Raw genomic sequence first — 17,054 nt, 5'->3', positions numbered from 1 at the left:
GGCCACATAAAATGATGTGGCGGGCCACATCTGGCCCCCGGGCCTTGACTTTGACACCCGTGTTCTATTCTATGCACCTTATAATGCAGTGCGCCTTAAATATGAAAACAGTTATAAAATATAAATTCGTTGAAGGTGCACCTTATACTCCGAAGCGCCTTATAGTGCGGAAAATACGGTCCATATTTACTTTTGACGCATGCACGCGGGCACACAAAGTGAACTTGCAAGAGCAACAACACGCCGCCCAAAAGGACATGTTGTCACATGCAGAGCGTACCAAACCCTTGTGAAAATATATAAAGAGAAAATATGCTCAAATACACTTTAAAAGCGTACACAATATGCCGAAAATATGTTTGCGTACAAATCGCCATTCCTGTCGCTCTCCAGAATAAATCCACGGAGCACTGTTGATCGAGCGCATGAGATGCCAAGTGGAGAGCTAATGGCTATTCTCATCTTACCTTCACCACAGCATGCCAACAGACTTCATTTCACATTTAGAAGACTGAATCTCTGTGCTCGAAAAATGCTACAAACACTTTTTCCATTCATCCTGGAAACACGGGTTCAGCTATTTAAAAAAACAAACAACAACAAAAAAAAAAGGTGCATTGTTTACTCACAGTTCTCTCTGTATTTGCTCAGGCCGCGAGCGTTAGTTTCGGCTCAGGATGCCGGCCCGTGCACGTGGACGCCTCTTGCGCACAAAAGTCCCGTCAGTGCTGCCGCCTCCGCCGCCGTCCCTTGAGGTCATCAGAGTGTCACGGCCCCACGGTGCCGCCTGTAATAAATGAAAGCAGTATTAAGGTCCTCATATATTTATTTCGATATCTTTTGAGATCACTTTTATAGATAGTCACGCGACATAAAATGCCACCAGGTGACAGTATCACTCTAAAATTGCCTTCCAGTTCCCTCAGCATGGCTTGGCCAGTTGGGGGCAGTAGAGGATAGTCATACGGATACAACTGCACATGGAGCCGCTCTCAGCTCCTCATATCGGCGCTAATGCTTGTCTTTCTTCGTAGAAGATGAAGAATACATGACTGAGGGGGGTTTTTGTGGTCTGTCTACGTGTGTTGCTGCACCGTTTATATTCACATAACCATTATTTGAAGCGTCATTGCACACAACGTAAAAGCTATTCGTTAGCCAGTCAATGGTGTTTCCCCACTGTGTTAGCATCAATCTAGTAGCCTTTTCAGGCATAGCAATGCCACTGTTTTAAATACACAAACATGTAATTCTCTTATGTTTGATGGTGGTAACCTTCAACTGGCAGTGAAAATTAACACGTTGAAGCCTGTTTTCGAATAGTTGTTTCCTCACTCTATCTGCCAAATGGCTGATTGTTTAGAATCGAATTTGCTGCAACTATACAGCACTCAAAGTTTATGCTCGCAAGGCACAAAAAAAAAAAAAAAACAGCACCATTGTATTTAAGTTTTATTAGTTTTGCTGTACTGTGGTTGACTTCTCATTATAAAGCGGTGCCTCTTCAGTTAAAGGGGAATGATGCCGACATTGATTCATTTTGAGGAACATGGAAGGCTAGTTCAAGCGTATTTTTGTAAGCTGTGCTTGTTGACGTGCCGAATGAAGCAGCTGCCTGAGAACAATGCGAATCCCCCCCCCCCCAAAAAGTTGGCTTTTGCACCATGCGCAGGCTACAGCGTCTGGGTTCGGACATCAGTGGCTGGGAAAAGAACAGATGTGCGAACAGCCAATCCAGCTGTGGTGCAACACATGATAAGTGTGGGACAAATGGGAGGAAAGAGGGGGGGGCAATGGGAACTCTCAGGCGTTTCAACTGTTTGCAATGAAATGAAGTCAACTTCGCAAAATTTGATCTAGCAAGACACTACATTGTAATTTGATATAAAAAAAAACACCAACGTCTGCTCTAAAACGTCATTTATGTGTTCTCATTGACACAAAAGAAAACACAAGCACTTTTATGTTTCGCCAAATACTTTGGTCTCTGCACTTGACTGGCGACCACTCCAAGATGTACCCCCCACCTCTTGCCTGAAGTCAGCTGGGATGAATCCAGCACACCGGCGACACGACCGAGCATCAGCGGTGCAGAAAATGGGGGACTGGATACTACGGTCGACATCTATCTCCGTCTATAATCGCAGTTTTTCCACCAAACCACGAGGTTGGGTCAGGAACATTTCCCTCGCGATAATGAATGTCATGCGAATCCGCTTGTGTACGCACACACAAGGCGCAAATGGTCAGAAGGCAGCTGCTCATCAAGCTGTTTTGGATTGTGTGACTGCAAAGCCAACCTGCTCACACGGTGGCCTCGCATCACAAGAGCAGACACAGATGCTGCCTTGAAGAGGTGCGAAAGGACACGGAGGTTGGCGTTTCACCCCCGAGGGGAAGAAAGTGCGGCGGCGGCAGTCCTGAGCTGCGTGCAACATGCTGCTGCCATGGAAACTCCCATAAGACAAACGGTCTGGCAGAAAAGCACGGCACGGTAATTTCCTGACCTTGAAATCTCAATGCTGCTCGTCTGGATGGCAGGTGGAGATGGAGAGCCGCAAAAAAAAAAAAAAAAAACCCCAAAACAAAAAACATGATTTTTTTTTTTTTTTTTAAACTGGAAAGCCAACCAACGCCTTGTGTGAAAGGGATCTTGGAAGCCAAATGGTCGGGATTGATTTATTGGATACAGAGTCCATTTGTATCCATTTCCACACGGACAGGGCGTAGGATTATAATCTGACAGGGGGGAGAAAAAAAAAAAAGTGAAGAGTGAAGAAAGTGACAGACTTGTTTTCCTGCGCCGCTTAGTTCACTTCGAGCGTACAAAGGGATAATCCCTTCTTAATAGACTTAAAGGCACTTTAACTGATCTCCCAGCTGTCTGCGTCGCCGCCGGGGAAGCCTTCCTTCCTTCCGATCCAGGTCAGAATCCGACGCACATTCCAAAAGTGCCTCAGATGGACTCAATCTCCCAGGCACGAAATTCGCAAATTGAATGGCCGTCCAGGCACGCACGGTGGAGGGGAAAAACATGGATTGGTTTGTGGAATTCCAGATGTAAATTAACACCCGGATTAAGGACATCTTCAAACGTTCTCACATTAGAGGGAACGAGAACATTTCAGGATTGCTCTGAGGAAATCGTTTTTCCCATTTCGTGCCAGCGAGGAGACTGCGCCGACAACTATGGCAAAATGGAGGCTGTCGAGCTCAACCCTGCAGGCATCTGGACTAAGCTAATGTTAGCAAGTACCTCTATTGTGGATCATTTTTTAGCTAGGTGTCCTTTTATCAGGACAATGAATCTGCTTGCAAAAAATACAAAAAAAAAATTACTTCACTCAACTATCGAGCTTTTATCTACCAAGAGTCAATGAATGGATGTCAAAGTTCAGAGTCGATGTTGATAATTTTTCAAAAAGCAAAGCTGAAGCTGCCACTTTTCTCCAGCAGATGGCAGCGCAGAGCCAATTTGTTGTGGCGACTCAGCAGATTTCAGCATTCAGCAAAGTCACACAACGTCATCTGATGGCCTTTTTGCTCCGCGCTTGTGCTAGTGCTAGTTTCGGGGCACCAACTACGTCAGGGGGCGGGGTTATCATGAAGATCGCAGATGTAGAGGAATGACTCCCTGGGACGCACGGAAGCTTTGCACAAAGTGTTGAGCGGTGAACTCCGGCAAGATTGCTGGCCCACCAGAAGAGCGAACGCGGGATAGCATGCGATCGCCAATTCGCCACCAGACTCGTGATCATCTACAACGATATAAGCGTTTGCTGATTGCGTGTCCCTGACCGTTACATACGACATGCAAGTATAATTGATGCTATGCTATTTTGTTGAGCAGATGCTAACAGTGCATTATTCTTATTACTGGTTGTAAAGTGTCCTTGAGTGTTGTGAAAGGCGCTTGTAAATAAAATATATTATTATTACTGCTATTATTAGCGCAGGCTAGCTAATAACTAATAAGTAGTGCAGGCACCAAATTAGGTTTTTTTTTTGGGGGGGGTGTGGAAAAGGGGTATGAGCTTGTGCCTGAGCCACACAGCTGGCGCTTTTGGAAATAAATGTCAGAAAGAGTGACTGACTTTAATCTGGCTCCATCGATTGAAGTACACGATTCAATTTATGGATTGTTCACCGACCAGGATGTGCTTTTGTCACCGGAAAAGCATCAACTGCGAGTAATATAATGCTCACAAAAAGGTTGCGACGTCCCAATACTGCTGTCAATACGAAGAAGCAACAGCATATGCGCCTTATCTTAAAGTTTGCTAAACGGTAAATAATTCAAGCGGCGAGTGAGAAGGAATGTGGGTCAGAGCTGATCTGCATACGTCTCCAAGCGAGCCCACGGCACGTAAATGCGGAAACGCACTGCAGGTTGAGCATCACATCGATTGAGGTTGTACATTGAGTGCGAGCGCGGCATGACAATGGCCTGCGTCGATGGCGTGACGAGTTGACAGCTGTTTGGCATGCGAATCGGGGGTACTTTGAGGTCATCGACATGGAAATAAACTTCTTTGGATGTGATGCTTCCTAAGCCCCCTCGAAATGAAGGCGGAAAAACAAATCTGGGGACAAATAAAGCTGGATGGGTCGACTTAGGTGCGATCACTCCATTCGTCAAGTCAATGCATCAATGCTAAAGATTTGGCTGAAAATAGGAAGTAGAAAAAGGTGGCAAAAACAAGTCTGCTCCACCGGTGTTAAGTGATATAAATTATGTTTGCATCGCGGCATGGGCCGATTACCGTTACGGTTTTCCAAAGTCAAGGTTTCAATTACCATCACCGGTAATAACCACTTATTTTCTATTTGAGGGGACTTTTTTTTTTTCCCTCTCTCGTTCTCAGCTGAGCAGAGAGGGGAGGGGTGAGCACCTGCACATGGGCGGGCGGAGGGCCAAAGACGGGAAAATAGAAGGATGACTTTTTGCATTGTCGATTCATGCGCATTGTTCACATGTTGCCAGGGGGTACTAGTTAGCCCCAAGGACAACGTGAGCAGCCTACAGGTCTACCAGGAGTGGGACACTGTGCCCTACTAAGACGAAAACGTTCAGTCTTTTTATGTCTTTCAATTTAACATGGTACACGCTTCTTAATGTGCCAAATAGTAGAAATTTTAAATAAAATGCATTGTGTTCAGCAAAAGAAAAAAAAAAATGGCCGTTTACATCTAATTACCCAAATATTGAAAAAGGACATTCTAGAGATGTCATTTTAATACGATGACATTTTTGCTCAAGGTTATCGTACGCCCAGAACTGACTATCAACCCAAGCGGTTGATACGCTGCTTGCTGAGCTTCACCGCACTCAAGAATGAAAAGGAAGACAATGGATCAAAATTTGGGGCAAATTGATGCGGACATGCGCACGATGGCGTGGTTATCAAGCAAACAAACCAACACAAAAAAAATTTCCTTCTTCAGTCAAGACAAGCTAAGCTTTCGCTGAACTAGGGAAGAAGACAAAAAATGATGCATTTAGCGTCTCTTAACAGGCCTAAAGCCACTTTTGATTCAACTCCAAACGTTAGTCGTTCCTGGTCGAAGTGTAAGCGCAAACTAAGCGCCGGCGCAGTGATTGACGGGTGATCAGTTCACTTGTTAAGCGGCAACGCACGGAGGCAAAGAAAAGGATGTGATGAGCTCATGGCACACAATCACGCTTGATGACGCCGAATCGGAGGCCTTTAAACGTACGCGCGTCGCAGGAAACGAGAGAAAAGCCCTTCAATTTCCTCCTTCCTTAATCTCACGCTGCCCACACGGCGCGGGGAAGGCACTTCTCCTTCTGTTTCAAACTTCCCGTCCTTCCTCCCGACACCCGTGACGCGATGTTATTCGCGGCCCGCTTTCTCTTATCGAGCGGGCTCCCGCAAAACAAGCGTTTAATCTTAAAATAAACATAGCGGCGATAAGCGATTCCAAACGACTGAAGCTTCTTCGGCTTCAGGAATGCGTCGCGCCACCTGTGAGACTTTCACCCGTTCCACTGGTCTTTTTGCTTTGAGATCATTCCCGCCGGTCAGGAGGGCCGGGGGTTCGTTTGCAACACGAGTCGGGCGCTATTTTGAAAATCAGGTTTCGGGGGGAGGAGCTTTCGAGACATTGGAAAAGCCATTACAACTCACAAGTGAGTGCATTACTTCGCAATAACCTTGAATGTCAATGTACCATCAATCATAAAAAAAAAATAAATAAATAAAATTAAATACAGAGGTGCGCCGATTTACTGATTCGACAACTAATCAATGACCGTATTTTCCACACTAAAAGGCGCACTGGATTATGGGGCGTACCTTCAATGAATGGCTTACTTTGTAATTTTTTTTCATATATTGGACGCACCGCATTATAAGACGCAATCTAAAATGTATCCACTAGATGGAGATACGCTCGAGGAAACGCCAACAGAACGATCAGATGTCAGTAAATCTTATTTAATCAAGCTGAGACACAGTTCACTTAACCAACAGCAAGTTGTTGACTCGTTAACGTTGAACTCTCTTGCCGCTGCTCGATTTCCGTGTTCAACTGCGCAACTCGATTGCCTTAAGTTTGAACTCTGCGTTGTAAGCTTGTCTCTACCAAGGAGCCATTTTGGGGTTGACACATTACCATAATAACCATACACAAGGCGCATCGGCTTTTAAGGCGCGCTGTGAGCTTTTAAGAAAATGGAAGGCCGTTAGGTGTGCCTTTTAGTGCGGAAAATACGGTAGCAAATGAATCCATTTTCAAATCTTGTAAGGCTAGAAATAACTTTTTATCTTTGAGGAGTACTTTTGCTCATTGTTTGACTTAAGGAGCAACGTTGTCACGTGATCGATATCACATTCAAGAGAAAAGAATCTGAAAGCAAACCCCGCACAGTGCCGCGGTCGGCAACCCGCAGGGGCCTGTGCCAAGCAGTCGGCTCTTTCCGAAATAAATATCAGAAAGAGTGACTTGACTTTCATTTGGCTGCATTGATTGAAGCACATGATTCAACTGACGTATTGTTGAAGAAGGAGAAGCCGCCGACACCACCGAAGCAGTAGCTTAAACGAAGACTGAGAAGTCGGTGCGGCAGCACGGGAAGCGAACGAGAGCGTGGCGGGATGTTGTTCAAATAAAAGACCAGTCAGTTCAGTCAACTCTTCCAATAAGATGATCTTGTGCACACTAACCCGGTTTCACACCTCCGGAATGGAGACGTAGCGCGCATGGGAATGATTTCGGCAGGAGACGCCACCATTTGCCATCAATGGTTCCAAAAAGGTCACATGATTAAAAGTGCAGGGGAGAAAATAGGATCAACATTTGATCAACACGTTTTGGCAGATGCAGACGGCATCCTTGCTCAACCAGAGCTGAGATATTTTAGTCACTCTTTTGCTCTCTATGTGCAATCTTTCGGGGAGCTGAGTTATCGATCCTGACAAGCGGAAGATTGGGGAAACTAAACCATTTTTCTCTCTTGGCTTGAAATGAAATAAATACATTAAGTCCTGAGGACTGTGTGCGCTTTAGTTAAAAGGACAAATGCAGAGACGTGTGCGTCTTCTGACCGACCCATGACAGCAATTCAATCAACTTCATAATTGTTCAAGGAAGAAGAGGCCTGGAGGTTGTTCAATTGGGAATTTAAGTGACATTTTCAAGACCCAGAAGCTGTCCGACAAAGAGCCAGCAGACCCGCAGAGCGAAAAAAAAGAAGAAAGATTTAAAGAAGCAAAACCTGACCAGGCGCTTCCCTTGAAGCGGTGCAGCCATTGTCGGCTTTGCAGTCTTGGTTTCGTGGAAACGGCATGCGAGTTACGCCATCCCACGTGACCTTATTCGGTCCATCAAATCAAATCTGCATTTCAATAAGAAACAAACTTCAAAAAATGTGGAATGCAACATTCAATTGCCTTTATCTTAGCACAAGCTTTACCTGTATGACCAAAACATTTATGTGGAATAAATCTGATTATATTTATGATACTACGGATGATTTTTTTTGTTTGTTTTTTTGTTTGTGAAAAACCACCGGAAGAGGACCTTATGCAATATAAAATATTGCATCCCTACTTTTAATAACCAGACAAGAGAAAACGTGAGAGATCATTCAAAACATTTATCTTCATGTTAATCAGATTCAAATTAAACGTCTGGACTTTTCAGAGAAGCGGAATCATTCAACGACAAAAGAAAATGAATTGGTCGCTGGTCAGGTAACAGTCATATTCACCGTGAAAAAAATATTTCACAAATTACACTATGTGAACTTCTGGGCATGACCACACGTATAATATAATCAGTTATGTGTTACTTGAAAATATATATATATATATTAAGAATAGCCAAGTTTTAGAATTGAACTGCGTTCATTTGATCTGACTGAGCTCTTGATGACATGCAGATGTAGAGACAACTATTAGTCTGCAATAAATACTATAATGTTCTCCCAGTCCTTCGTTTCAAGATTTTTTTTCCTCAACCGAACTACTTTCCATTTTAGTTTAACACCCCTGATTGTCCAAGGAGCCTCCGCTTCTTGTTGCACCTCTACAGGAACTTTGCATTAGGCTGCTCACACTCAAGGCTGCCTCCTATCAGGTGCTGGTGGCCGTGGGTATACTTTACAGCATTTGGGATGTAGTCCATTGCTCAATGAGACTTCTAATCTCTCGAGTTGCTGCTGTCGTAATTATTCAGCAAGCTTGTTGACTGTCCAGACATCATCCAGTGACAAATATTGAAGCTCGGGAGGATCATGGTGCAAAATGTTACGTGTGGCGCAACAGCGGGAGCCAAGTTAAGCTTCTTCAATGGAAGTCCGGGCAAAGTTAGTTAGCGAGTTGGAGAAGTAATGTGCGAACTCGGCTTCTTTTATTTTGGCCTTGGCAGCATCTTTTTAAAAGATGCACCGACCGCGTAAATACACAGGACGCCATCCGGGTAGTTGACCTCTGGGGAGAGAAATGCAAATTGAATGTTTTTAAGGGAACAAGCACAACAGCGGCGCTATACTTAGCACGTCGCAAGAAAGCTAATGCTAAGATGCTAGGCCCGCGAAGTGGTGCCTCGCTCGCCGGTTTGTGTGTGCGGAAAATGCCCAGATCTGTTTACCTCACAAGCGCGAGGACGGCCAGTGACGACGGGCCTCTCCGGTAGCTCCTTGCGGCGGTGAATCCGGAGCGAAATATCCTCATGGGCCACAGGGAGCAAACGCCGGGAGGAGTCTACGGTGGGATGATGCCCTCCCTTTCGTGTCTTCTCTTCCCACTGTGAAGCGCTCTGGTACCGCTGGTGACCACGTTAGCGGCACCGGCTAAAACTTAGCATCCGTCCGCGCGAGGGTGCTCGTGAAAAAAAAAAACACCGCTAGCATTAGTCGCTTGCCTCAAAGCAGTCCGGGAGGTATATGCCGTTCGCACGGCTGCTTCTGAGTCCGTCACGGCCTGTGATTGTGACGGAAGGGGCCGCGTTTTAGCGGGAGCAGACAGCTTGTCAGAAGGGAGCAATTTGGCTTTGAGTGCCGCCAAGTGTTACCGCTAGCTTTCGGATCCTCTCAGTTGACAAATGGCCGTCGCGCGAATGTGACGTTGGCATCTGCTTTCAAGCAGGCGCTCGGAAATGACGTATGTTCTGGCTCAGTGGCGCAAAAAAAAAAAACAAGATTTTGTCGGTTTTCGATTTCTTATAAATTGTGTGTGTGTGTGTGTGTGTGTGTGTGTATGTGTGTATATACTCTCTCTCTCTCTCTCTCCCTCTCTCTCTCTCTCTCTCTCTCTCTCTCTCTCTCTCTCTCTCTCTCTCTTAACCATCACACTGACATTTTTGTTCTCTTTTTCTCCCTTTTGTTTTCCTTTTGGCCGCGAGGACTAATCCAATTCTTTCCAGCATATTGAGCATCTGCATTGATGTCATACATACAGTGCATGCTGCCGCCGCTGCTCGTCATTTCCATGCCTGGTGTGGGAATCCTCCAGGGAACATCTGAAAGTGGGAGATATCGCCGAGGGCCAAGCATGTGATGCTGAGCTGTGTGCACTCCATACTGGTTTATGGTCAAAAGGATGCTGAAAAGCACACCCATGCCAAAAAAAAGTGGAGCTGCACAAATCCACACTTTTCTGAGTAAATACTGTATTACCAGGAACATCAAATAATTGTCAATAACATTAAAATCTGATCCATCTTCCACAGATACATCATCATGTAGTTTGTTATACTGAGGAAAAAAAAAGTGGTGCAGTTCCGACTCCACTTATTATTGATGACAGGGCAAAGAACCATTCCACATGACTCATTCGCTCACAGTCTAGTAGTCTGTGCGACATCCTGTCAAATAATTCGCCATCAGATCATGTAGAATCAATTCGTGAGAGCGAGTTCCATCTCTAAATATGTTTCACATGGAGAATCGCGAGTTCTGTCAAAGACGTTGTCAAGGAAACCTTTCGACAAAATTCGAAAGGATTCACACATTGCTAATTATAGAAGCGGAAACCCAAGGGCTAGCTCATGACCATCAAAAACTTCAATACAGTTCATTTTTAATAAATTTTATTTCGTTGAACATTTCATACCTAGCATATTTACAAAAACAAAAAAGACTCACAGAAAGTAGCAACTTTGGCTGTGAGCATTTGTGTATTTACAACAGAATACCAAATCCAAATTGCATTAGCGTTGAGATCAGTGCCACAAACACAAACTGCAACAAGGGATCCGAAATGTCTTTATACGGTCGATATCAACGCCTCTGTTCAAATGTCACATTGAAAAAAAAATCTGAGCTGTTCTGGTTGGCGTTTCCTGACATTTGAGTTGCTTTCCAGCAGACACCTAAAGGTCTGATGCTGCGAAAGGTCTCCGCTTGTAAGCCGAAACTCCAAAACTTTCAGGAAAAGCTTGCTACAACATCTGAACTTTGTTTAGGGTTACTTGAAATGGCGGCTGTTGCGCGATGCACGCGTTTGAAAGTGAGTGGTTCATTCCGAACACGAGCACATTCCCAGATATAAAAGGGTGTGCACACTTGTGAAACCGCGTTCTCTCACTTGTTTATTTTTACTTCCCCTTTTAAAAACTTTTTTTTTCAACTAAGTTGTACAGGTTAACTCTCACATTAATAGTGGGAATAGCTTTGCAAATGACTTATCTTGGTCTCATTTTTTTAATACCGCATAACCTGACCATTTGAACAGGGGTATGCAGACTTCTTATATTCACTGTTTAACCAATTGAGTAAAATTCTGGAGAACCCCTGCCAAGACTTTTAATATGAGTTTATGACTCATTGTTTTGTTGCAAAGTTTCACCTGTGTGAGTTTAATATGGGGTGACTTTTTTTCCAGAATAAAGGGGAAAAAAAAAGCATTTGTAATGTTTGTTTGTTTTTTTTTTTTTTGGGGGGGGGGTCATCATATGAGGGCATACTGAGAAAATAAATACAAATTTGTGCGTGAGCATGTGTGCGTTTTGATTGATTTTTGACCTTCTCGCCAGCTCTGTCGCAGGGCTGCTATCTGTTGAAAATTCTCAGGATGAAATTTGACGTTGACTGCATTTCCCCCAGATGAGCAGACCCCATAGCAAAAAAAAAAAAAAAAACTTCAGGGTGTGCTGTGGTTTGCTTTTTCCACGCCATTAACCTGCAGACAAAGAAAACAATCAAAGGGAGAGGCAATTCGCGATGACCACAATGGAACAACAGAGGGGGAAGTCTCACTTCCCAGTATGTATCTACATTATTCTCATTTGACATAAAAAAAGATTTTTCGAAGGGAGAGGCAATTCGCGATGACCACAATGGAACAGCAAATGGAACTTATCAACAGAGGGGGAAGTCTCACTTCCCAGTATGTAACTACATTATTCTCATTTGACATAAAAAAAAGATTTTTCAGTATTTTCACCACGGCAAATAAATTTCTCCCTGGATTTTGTATATTGGCTGCCATCTGCTGCCTCGTTTTTGTCATCGCTGCAACCCAATCGCAGGACCTGTCTGCGTATCTGAACCACACGAGTGACATTCCGGTTGTGCTTTCGTCATCCCGGCAATTGACCTTTGACCTTTACAGAGTCCACGACAGTGTTTTTTTTTCTCCCTAAATGATGTGCGTGGCGCAGGCATCTTGGCGCGCCGTTGAACGTCTCCTTGCATGATGTGGGAATAAATACAGAAAAAGGCCATGCGGAGCCTCAGTGAGGTTGAGTAAGTGGACTTCGGCCTTCCCCGTTTAGGAGGAAGGAGGTCATCCATGTTGCACCATAGGGGCCCTTAGTGTCGTAACTGCTGACACGTGTGTGTCATCACCCGTCAGTCACACGCATGGAAACATCGGGAACATAAGTAAGACTAACTTGCGTCCATAGCGGGAGCTGTTTGCAATATTTTTACCCTCTTGCAGGTCCAACCGAAATATTCGGAACAGCGAGCCTGCGCTGTGACATAATTTAATCAAAATACACCGAGGAATTTATTTATGTAATTTTTTTGTAGATACTGTATTTAATATACATATTTAATTGTTTACATATATGTGGAAATACTGTACAACAAACATTATTATTATTTTTATTTTATTTTTTAACATCCCCTGTCAAGTGATATGAAGTGGATAAAAACTGTATCAAGGTACCGTCTTTGATCATCCACTGGTCCAGTTCTTCCATTTCCAGCTCCAAAACTGAAGGGACGTCTTCTTCAAACATGGGCCTGGACGCACAAAACGGCATTTTGACCACCTCGCTACAAATGTTTCGTTAGGGTCACTTCATTCAAAATGCGTACAAAAGACTTGCTATCGGTCACAAGGGGAAACAAAGGTTGTCGAATAACGAGCCCTCTTGGAGTGAGCTACTTTATTGTGTCAGCTTATTTTCCAAATAAATTCTGATCAAACTTGAGCTTTTTGATGAATAAACAAATAAAGTCCAAAATTAAATGGAACGTCATGAAAAAGTGTGCACATCGTGAATTAATGCTACGCTACAATCCAACCGATTTTGCTGCTCCTCCTGGTTTGCTGGCCTTGGTAGTGAATAATTCAGTTATGCAGATACTGCACAAACAAAGCAGAAAATTACTTGTGCTGTAACTGTAAGAGACTCAGCAAAATGCAGCAATGTTTGTCATTTTCTTTGTGGAGGATAAAGAATATATGCCTGTGAATAATGTTATATTATCCTTTTCCCTGTGTTTCTCCACAGTTTGCATTCAAATACCAGTTGCTTAGAAGGCTGTTTCGAGTGAACCAAATTTTTATATATTTTTTTTCCCTTCTCACCACCATAGATTGATTCTGTAATTGTATAAAAATAAGTATATCCACATACATTGGCACTTTCTCTGTGCTGGAGCCATCCAGATATGGATCCTCCTTTCTGGACTCTAAAACGAACAAAGCAAAACAAAACAGAATTTGGCATGTCATTGAACTTACAGGGTACATCTTGTGCCACTGGAACAACGTACCTCGAACGGCAGCCTCCATTTTGAACCTGCGATTGAGGAAGAGGGCGAACATGATGATGGCGATGATGAAGACCACCAGGGCCACCGGGATGAGGATGACGGTGATGCTGAGACCCTCGTCACTCTGGGGGCTCAAGGTCGAGACCAGCGAGTTGGGGTCATCTGTGCTCCCTTCTGACAAAATAATAATCAGAATGATAATAATAATAATAACAATAATAATAATAATAATAATAATAATAACAATAATAATAATAATAAGCACATATATATAAATATATATGCATCAAAAATATTGTACCTGCACTGTCCACTCCTGAGCCGAGATCTTCTGTTTTATCTTCTGGTGCCAATGCTGAAAAATAATGAGAAACTTTCCTCAAAAATGTCATTTGGCTCTTTTCAGCTGAACAGAAATGAAAGGGACCTCTGATCGGACCTGGGTCCATGTCGCTCTCCTGGCTGGGCGAGGGCTCCAACGTTGGTGGGGCGTCCGAGCTGGATGATACGGGCTCTACAAAAAAAAATGGTTGTTGTGCAGCCACCATTCTCTTCTTAGCAAAATTAACATGGATGCTAGGATATTTCTACATTGGTTAAATTCTTTTTACACTTGAACGGTATGAATGTTTGAAAATGAGACCAATGATATGATTGATCAAAGATTTTTTTCTGATGACAGTAATTATCACGATTATATATATTTTTATTATTAATAGTTGTTGAAATAAATGTCAATAGCTATCCATTGCCCATGTTCTTTTTTGGGGGACTATTTTGCCCTTATGTACTGCATAAGTCTTCTAAAACATTCAACTTGTCAATTTAGTTTGATGAGAAAGATGGCAGACGGCTTGTATGTATTGTGACGTCAAGTCCAACCTGAGGTTTCCATGTCCTCCACGACTTGTTCTTGGTCTTCTGTCACTTCTTCCACTGTTTGGCTTTCTTCTTCCGTCCCCTCATCTGGGCTTGACACTACCACAACAACAACAAACCACTTTTATGAATCGTGCAACGAGCCAATATCATGTAGGAAGAATTCATCGGTCTAAAAAAAAAAAAAAAAAAAAAAACCCCAAACCAACCAATTTCTGTCCTGGGTCTCAAGTCATTCGGAAGCCTCCCTTTCATGCATTTTCAGTGGATGACTTTTTGGGTCAAATGAATAACTCAAAAAGTTGGGTTGGTCCCTTTGTGACTTTTTTTTTTTTTTTTTTCATCAACCCAATTCCAACATTCACGCCAATGGACCAAGTCTTCAATGAAGCTAACGTGCATGTTTTGAGAATGTGGGAGGAAGCCAGACAACTTAGAGTTCATACGGCCGGGATTCTAACCCAGACCCTCCCAACTGCGAGGCAAAAGTGGAAACCACTCAGCATTTATACGGCAAATTTTTGGTGACAGATCCAACTCAATATAAAAAAGTCGATTCATCATTCCGATACGGTTGTTAGTTTAAAATGGGAAAAATTTACAAACTTAAATATTCTCTGTTTTCTGACTGATTATCTTTGAACTGAATACTAATAAAACCAAACCAACTCAGAAAACCAAAATGAACATTTTTGCCAATTTCATGACATTATGGACCAAACAAGTAACAACTGTACTTTACTCATATATGTATTTTATGACAACTTTTTACTTTTACGCTCTACATTTGAAACTTGTAAAAATTACTTGTGGTAGTAGACAGTGCACGTCAGACTTGTTATTTTACTTGTATTTCTATTGTATTTGTATTTATTTGTATTTGTATTGTATTGTACAACAGCAATGGCTATTTGAAAGTGCTCGAAAAATATAGGTGAGCTGAGTTGAGTTGAGTATTTAAAAGCAAGAGTTCAATTTTATTTGAACAAGACTTTTGTTGACGCAAGCACTTCTACTCAAGTACATAGTGTGAGTACTTTTGTCACCTCTGGTATTGGCGATACTTATCGCCCCTCCATTGACATGATGTGGAATACCTTGCAGTATCGCAGTACTTTTGAGTCACAGCATACAGGAACTTACCACATCCTGTTGAGCACTTGCCACAAAAAAAAATCAGAAAGGTTGCAAAAGCACAAGCGGAGGTTTTGTGACCACGATGAACACTTGCCGGGGCTTTCGCGCTTATCGTAAAAATGTTACAACGCCGGGGGGATGATTCCAGGGTGATCCTGTTCTGACTGGGTAACAGAATTACAGTCAACAGGTTGAGTCACAAATCAACACAAAGAGTCTTCAGGGAAGTCTGTATTAGACTGGAGTTGTGTCAATTTGCTGACACAGCGGGAAAAAAAAAGGGAAAAAAAGAAAAAGGTCCAGCGTCCTTACCTGTTCCAGTCCAGGTGCCCATGAGGAGCCACAGCAGGAGCAGGAACAGTGGGGTATTCCGGCAATGGCCTCTCATGCTGGTAGAAGAAGGCCTAGGGGGGGACATGTTGCCATCGTGCTGTGTGTGTCAAAGCATCGCAACTTCCTGGCAAGTCTGACTTACGTGGATGGGAGAGGAAGAGGAAGAAGAAGAAGTAAGAAGAAAGGAGGACACTCCCACCATGACCAGTCACTCAGGTGTGACGCAAACTTTTTTCTTGACTTGTCGGCGCAAGTCTTTCACCGCATGATCACATTCCTGCTGCAGGCTGTCAGGTATGCAGGAGGGGGAACCTGCACTGTCAACGCTTTCTACGAACACACTGGTCGCCACAGGGAGCCTCATTACACTCTGGCTGTCCTGTAGATGCATGTTGAATGTTTAGCGTGAGAAACAGAATATTCCAGGCCCTGATTCCGAGGGGGAAATCACAGGGCGCGATAAAATGTGCCCCATAAGCCAATGAAAAGAGTCTGCGTGCTTGTTGCTAGGCTTGATTCACATGGCTAAAATCATTTGCACCCCATAATCCAATGAAAATATTCTGGGAAGTATATTTCCAAAAATATACTTACACTTTGGCTAAGCTAACATAGGCTACATATGAGAAGGTCTATTTTATCTTTTTTTTTTTTTTTTTTTTTTAAGAGCAGTTGATATTTAAGGTAATAAAATACTGCATTATTTAATGTCGATGGATTAAATTTGCCCACTACTAGGGTTGTAATAGAAGATTAGCCTTTTTCCTATTTGGAGTGTAAAACAAGTAAACTTGAATAAAATCTGTTTTAATGTCACATCTGTTTCAACTGGCTGTGTGACAATTGTGACTGGGTCAAGCATTTCGTGAAAAAATGATTCATAATTCTCAGAAAGCGTATGACTACCAGTAGAATTTAGCAATATGGACGCAGTTTCCTTCTGACAAAAAAAAAAGATGAAGAAGCATAAAGAATGTAGCCCGAATCATTTGTTTAAAAAACTGTAGCTATAAAAATACATTATGAACCTACAGTATTTACATTTAAATAATTTAAAATTGGTGAAATTAAGTAGTCTGATATTTGGCAGACATTTTGTGTCACCAAAAAATATACCCTGCGTTCAGCTGTGTATATATAATTATTTTGGCCATTATTTTACGTATAAAATTTTAAATAACTTCCAGACATTATTTGTTACTAATTCTTTAACAATGACATTATTAAATGT

The 17,054-nt window shown here is 42.8% G+C and overlaps 2 protein-coding genes across 3 annotated transcripts in view; both read right to left on the bottom strand.

Moving 5' to 3' along the window:
• The window catches only part of LOC109511010 (nucleolin-like), a 26,375-nt gene extending 16,763 nt beyond the window's left edge, over positions 1-9,612 (bottom strand). The window contains exons 1-2 of the mRNA XM_019861728.1: positions 9,115-9,612; positions 630-787 (exon numbers count right to left, since the gene is read on the bottom strand). The gene's annotated coding sequence lies outside the window, so the exon portion shown is untranslated. The remainder of the gene's footprint in view (positions 1-629; positions 788-9,114) is intronic.
• Positions 9,613-10,537: 925 nt separating this feature from the next.
• tmem154 (transmembrane protein 154) lies at positions 10,538-15,980 on the bottom strand. 2 transcript variants are annotated; one of them, XM_019862659.1, is made up of 8 exons: positions 15,803-15,980; positions 14,357-14,452; positions 13,914-13,988; positions 13,776-13,829; positions 13,475-13,648; positions 13,336-13,390; positions 12,639-12,715; positions 10,538-11,645 (listed from the first exon to the last, which is right to left on the bottom strand). In XM_019862659.1, exons 1-8 carry the CDS (start codon positions 15,906-15,908, stop codon positions 11,641-11,643), a joined length of 642 nt encoding a protein of 213 aa, XP_019718218.1. In that variant the 5' UTR covers positions 15,909-15,980; the 3' UTR covers positions 10,538-11,640. The 2 variants fall into 2 exon arrangements, with proteins under 2 accessions (XP_019718218.1, XP_019718219.1); XM_019862660.1 differs by having other exon boundaries at positions 13,475-13,645.
• Between the last annotated feature and the right edge of the window lie 1,074 nt (positions 15,981-17,054).

Source organism: Hippocampus comes, unplaced genomic scaffold, assembly GCF_001891065.2.
Source record: "Hippocampus comes isolate QL1 unplaced genomic scaffold, H_comes_QL1_v1.1 scaffold7, whole genome shotgun sequence".
Lineage (NCBI taxonomy): Eukaryota > Metazoa > Chordata > Actinopteri > Syngnathiformes > Syngnathidae > Hippocampus > Hippocampus comes.
This window is presented reverse-complemented; position numbering and strand designations above follow the sequence as displayed.